A 6,189-nucleotide genomic window follows, 5' to 3' on the forward strand; every position below is an offset into this window, starting at 1 on the left:
TACAAAAAAATTTCCAAAGATCTTTTAGAGTACATACAATCTAAGACTCTCTCATCTTACCATAGTAATTAAACATTTGACTTTTCTACACTATACACAAGTATTCCCCATTCCAAACTAAAATACAAATTGAAAGAGTTGGTATAACTTTGTTTTATTATAAAGAATGGCGAACGTAGATACAAGTGTCTTGTCTTGGGGAAGTATAAATCCTACTTTGTAAAATATCACTCCGATTCAAAAAAATAAATCTCTGAAACTGACATTATCAAGATGCTTGTTTTCTTGATTGACAACATATTTGTTACGTTTGGAGGACCTGTTTGTCAACAGACTGTCGGAATTCCAATGGGAACCGATTGTGCCCCTCATCTTGCCGACTTGTTTCGTTATTATTATGTGGCTGACTTCATACAGGTACTTCTTTGGAAGAAAGATAAGAAGTTAGCGGTATCCTTTAACTTTTACCTTCCGCTATATAGATGATGTTCTCTCACTAAATAATACACAATTCGGTGACTACTAGTATGTTGAACGAATCTATCCTATCGAACTGGAGATAATAGATACTACAGATACTGTTAAGTCTGCATCATATCTTGACTTACATCTAGAAATTGATAATGAGGGTCGGTTGAAAACAAAACTTTACGACAAAAGAGATGATTTCAGCTTTCCAAGAGTGAACTTTCCATTTCTATGTAGCAACATTCCAGCAGCGCTTGCAAACGGAGTACATACTGAACGATATTCCCGGGTTTGTATTTCATAAATTTTACGGACGCATTTTGAGTCGATTAACCGTTACGGAATAACTGTTTCATAAATGATATCGGATATGTTCCTTATGTCGTAACTACAATACCCTTCCCTTTTCATGAATGTGACCTACCGAATTAGACTATTTACCGGATTTGTAATTACATAAGCAACAGGAAGGGTTCCACATGTAGAGCAAGATCTGCTCACCCTTCCGGAGCACATGATATCACCCCTAGTTTTGGTGGGTTGTGTGTTGCTTAGTCTTTAGTTTTCTATGTTGTGTTTTTTGTACTATTATTTGTCTGTTTGTCTTTTCATTTTTAGCTATGGCAATTTATTTTCAATTTATGAGTTTGACTCTCCATCTGGTATCGTTATTCCCTCTTCTACATATCAATACTAATTGAAGTAATCATTTGAGGAGCAATATAATAAGACAAGTATTACACTTCGTGAGCAGTATGTAAACACTCTGAAATATGATATTTCTACTTTTTATTACGTATCTGATTTATTAAAAAGCAGCGTACAATACTGTATGATTATATAGAAAAAATAGAATCACAATACTCAAGTGCATTCAAAATTGATTGATCCATATTAAAATATTTATAACTGGCTAGTCGTCCTACAAAATGTACATTTCTCTCCTTCTCTGCTAATGTTTTGTATTGTTCATACAGTTCCATATTTCTTTTGTTTGGAACAGGATAGTAGGGATCACCGTCGCTACATGTTGTCTCCGAGATAATTGTGGTGTGTGGCGAATCTTGATTAAGGAGATGTTTGTATTCTATTATCCTGGTAAATGGAGTTTCGGGACCTGGATGATTAACGTGAGCACATGGCTGGAAGAATTTAGTATTCTTAAAGCGTTGAATTTCAAAGTTTACGGATCGATACTCTAATTTGGGGTAACCAACATTTGTGAAGAAATCATCAATAGGTCCAGAATATATAATTGTGCTGTTGGAGATAGTAGAAGGATCAATGTCAAAATAGTCGCATGACAGGCGTACTGTTATATTCTCATGGTCCAGAATGTTTTCGAAAAATTTTGTATAGCCATCAGTAGGAAGTGCTTGATATTTGTCACTGAAGTAACGGTCATCGAAATTATTTCTTACTGGTATTCTAGCTAACACTGATGCATCCAATTCCTCTGGGTACCTCCCCCATTGTTTAAATGTATAATGCTTAAATATTTTTTCATACAAGGTTTCACCCACCCTTGACGTGGCCATTTGATACCCATTATCAATATGTTCATGCTTCAATTGGTTTCGGGACAACCAGTCATCTGCTTCTTGTTGATTTGTTAAATGCTGTCCACATAACATATTAATTGTTGTTATGTTGGGTGGCAATGGTATGTATTGTCCATCAATTACCCCTAGGACTTTGTGTTCCCATCTTGTCCAGCTAGAAAAACGATTTACGTATTGCCATACTCTTTCGCTATTTGTATGAAACAAATGAACTCCATATTTATTAATTCTTATTCCGTTTTCATCGATGTAATCATAGCAGTTTCCACCAATGTGATCTCTTTTGTCTACAACCAGAACTTTCTTATGTCTTTCTTCAGCTATAAATCTGGCCATGACTGCACCTGAAAGACCACATCCGACAACCAAATATTCTGTTGACATGGTATTGACGTATCAGTTTCAAAGTTATATGATACTTATGATCAGCTTACATCCCCTGTAAAACAAATTTAGACTTACATTTTTCCTATTTTCTAAAATTTTAAATATAATTAACGATGGCATACAAGTTAAAGTAGGTAATTCTTTTTAGGAAGACTCAATATTTAATCTTTTTTCAAACCCGAAACAAAATGTAGAAACACTGATCTGATGTATCATCGCAAAAGAAAGAACGTATCCAATGTTATGATACAATTATCAAATATACAACAATTGTGTACAAAATAATAGTTATCAGGTAAATATAAACTCGTTAACCTAAGTTCAGAAACCCTCAAACCCCAAAATGTTCTCGAAATGTAACAAACACAACCCCTCTTATGTTAACGTTATCCAATTGAAACTGTTGTGTTCTGGTTATCGCGGTTTTTGGTGGGGTTCGTTTTGCTCAGTCTAAATGTTTTCGTTTCCTGTTTTTTACAGTGTTGTTTGTCTTTAGGTAGTTTGTTTGGTTTTGAGAAGGCATTGAAAGAAAGATAGAAAAAGTAAAAATCACAGAAATACTACACTCCGAGGAAAATTCAAAAAGGAAAGTCCCTAATCAAATGGCAAAATAAAAAGCTCAAACCCACCAAACGAATGGATAGCAACTGTTATATTACTGAATTGGTACAGGCATTTTCTTATGTAGAAAATTGTAGATTAAACCTGGTTTTAAAGCTAGCTTAACGTCTCACTTGTATGACAGTCGCATCAAATTACATAACATTGGCAACGATGTGTGAACAAAACAAACAGACATAATAGGTAAAAATGTCAAAAATAGGGGTACAACAGTCAACATTGTGTTATAATCTGAATAACTATAAAAAAAAACCTAACAAATGTGTAACAAATGTGTAACAAAGAAGCACAAAATTGCATATTAACCGAGCAGCAAAAAAAAAAGACAAGAATCACAAGAGAGACAAAATGACAAAAAATATATATTTTACACTATGCAACAAGTTTTTTTGTACTTGAATGGCATTTAAAAAAGAAATAGGCTAAAAACAGATTACTTGATACTTTCGATACATTGTTTTTGTATAGATGCAAAGCTTTTCAAAATATACATATCGTTTGTATAATGTAAATTCGGAAAAATTTTAATTATTTTTCAATATCACTCTTAACTTCTAGCCTCTTTTTTTTTTTACTGTTTTCGGCTTGGCCACAAAACAAAGTGGACCTTTCGTTCTGGTGAGATGCGTCCAGTTAACGATGACGGCATAAATAAAACTTACGTCATTAACATCAAAGACTGCTCTTTCTAGGGATACCAATTTTTTTAAATAGATTTAAAGAATCACAAGTATAGCTTCACAGTCACGCTGGTCATATGTTGCAGTGTTACTGGTCCACACGCGCAAAACCAGTGTTATTAGGGATCATTCGAGTTAGGAGATATGCTATGTAAATAAGTGACGTTATCCAATCAAAATGAACGTTACAAACGTTGTTGCATTAGAATTACAAATGAAAATAAATTATTGACTTTAAGGCATATTCCATTTCTACTTTTAATTACGCACATTTTGATGTAAACATTTATATAATTATCAATTCCAAAATTGCGAACTAATGCAATAAAAGCGAGTTGGAAAGCAAAACATCGTATTATCATATATAAGATTTTTGAAAAGCATAAAAAATGAAGTAGAGATATATTATGAATTGTCTCAGACCTGAATACAATTTGGAGATTCCGTTGTACCCTACTGCAAATGAGATGTTTTTATTATATAGTATATACGTAATCCTTACCTAGAAGCTAGTTTTCCTCTTTTGTGTACGTGGATATCACTTGATATTAATGTAGAAATCACGACAGGTTGTGCATACATTAAAGAAATGTTTTTAATAAAACATGTTTTAATGTATATCTATATCTATAACGTAGCGTTTATTCTCATCAGTTATAAGTGAATAGTTATCATAAAATTTTTAAAGTTTTAAAAGGTTGAGTTATTTTAATTACTACAAGGACGGCACGATGATAATAAAGCAATCAAACCCCATCATGAGAGGAAGAAAAACGAACGCACTTTAAATTTAAAAAAAAATACTTATCTCATACAAAATATTTTGTTAAAGTAATTATTTGGTCGAACATTCGTTTTAAATTATTAAAAAAAATTTCAACAATAAGGTCATACTCAATCACTGTGCGTTTATGATAAGCTTCTAATAACACATCCAAAATCTAAAATCAACACATTTAAGCTCCCTGTTCGAAAACAAGCCTTCAATTTTGATGTTAGACAAAGACTGAAGGCATTGAAATAAATATATGAGTTTGTAACAGCATTAGGAATAATTATTTGAATGTAACTATACAGTTTTAGCACTCCACCACTTCCGGTTTTTTACCTGATCAGAGGAATAAATTAGGGAACTTTGAAAACATGAACAATACCATGTTTAAGGAAAGAACAAATGAATAACACAAACACAATTGAGAATGGTAATAAGGAATGTGTCAAAGAAACAACAGCTAGACCATAGAACAGTCAACAGCAGACGGTCACCAATAGGTCTTCAATGCATCGAGAAATTCCGGCACCCGGAGGCGTCCTTCACCTAGATAGCAGAAGGTATTGTTAAACATATGACAACATTTTAGATCTTAATTTTTGTGCACGGAATATAAATTAAGAGGGACTAAAGATAGCAGAGGGACATTCATACTCCTAAATCAAAAATAAACTGACACCGTCATCGCTAAAACAAAAAAAAAGAATAAACAGACTAACAATAGCACACAAAACAAAACACAGAAAACTAAAGACTAAGCAATACGAACCAAAAACAAATATATGTGTGTTAACCATCTGTTTGAGACAACAATATTTTATGTGAGTTATTGGTCTCATGACATGTCTTCAATTAAAAAATCTGCACCGTCTAAAAAACATAGACCTGCATGTAGCATGGATTGATAAACAAAAATTGTCACCCCCTTCCTAAAATTGGCATTTATTTGACTACTGGATGTATAAATACCAAGCTACAACCGCAAAGAATGTTTCATATGATTCACTATGTATGGAGAGATAAAGTCAGCACATAAAATAACCCTTCGAGGCTTGCAAAAAACCCCTGAGTGGTATTTAGTTGCCCTGTTCCAAGGCCAGATGTTTGCTCCTATCACTATTTTGTATCTATTCGAAGTCCTAATATGCATTATATGAAATATTTTTGCTGTTGGATTTATAGCATGCAATCAATCATTCAAATAAGCTTTAAAAAATCCTAAAATTTAAAAGTTAATGTAAAAAAATGACGTTTGATTTATTATGAAATGTCATCACAGAATACACAAAGATTGTAATATTAAGTACAACATATCAATATTCATGCTTCTTTTTTCTACTTTGCAACCTTATATCAAAAGTTCAACTTCGGTGTTTTTTGTAGGTGAATGTTCAATAAAATATTGTCGTCTTTGTGTGACAAGCTCGATTCAGTCTTTATTTTTCTGTAAAAGTATTTTGTTTGAGACGACATTATATAAACATCAGTTATGCTGTGTTGAGATTCACGTATGTGTCAGTACATTGAGCAAAGGGTGAATATTTTATTTTGGATCAATTTGTATTGAGGCTTATAAAATTCAATATATATAAATCTGTATGTCACTAAGGGTTGAAAAATGTCCACCAATTTTCAGGCAAATGCTAAAAAAATGCCAAACAAGAAAATGACATTGTAAGTTGGGAGTGTCCCGAGATAA

General features: G+C 32.8%; 1 protein-coding gene across 1 annotated transcript; it reads right to left on the reverse strand.

Moving 5' to 3' along the window:
• Window positions 1–1,304: 1,304 nt before the first annotated feature.
• LOC143057530 (UDP-galactopyranose mutase-like) lies at window positions 1,305–2,414 on the reverse strand. The gene has a single exon (XM_076230841.1). The coding sequence runs from the start codon at window positions 2,412–2,414 to the stop codon at window positions 1,305–1,307; it is 1,110 nt and encodes a 369-aa protein (XP_076086956.1).
• Window positions 2,415–6,189: the final 3,775 nt, after the last annotated feature.

Source organism: Mytilus galloprovincialis, chromosome 13, assembly GCF_965363235.1.
Source record: "Mytilus galloprovincialis chromosome 13, xbMytGall1.hap1.1, whole genome shotgun sequence".
Lineage (NCBI taxonomy): Eukaryota > Metazoa > Mollusca > Bivalvia > Mytilida > Mytilidae > Mytilus > Mytilus galloprovincialis.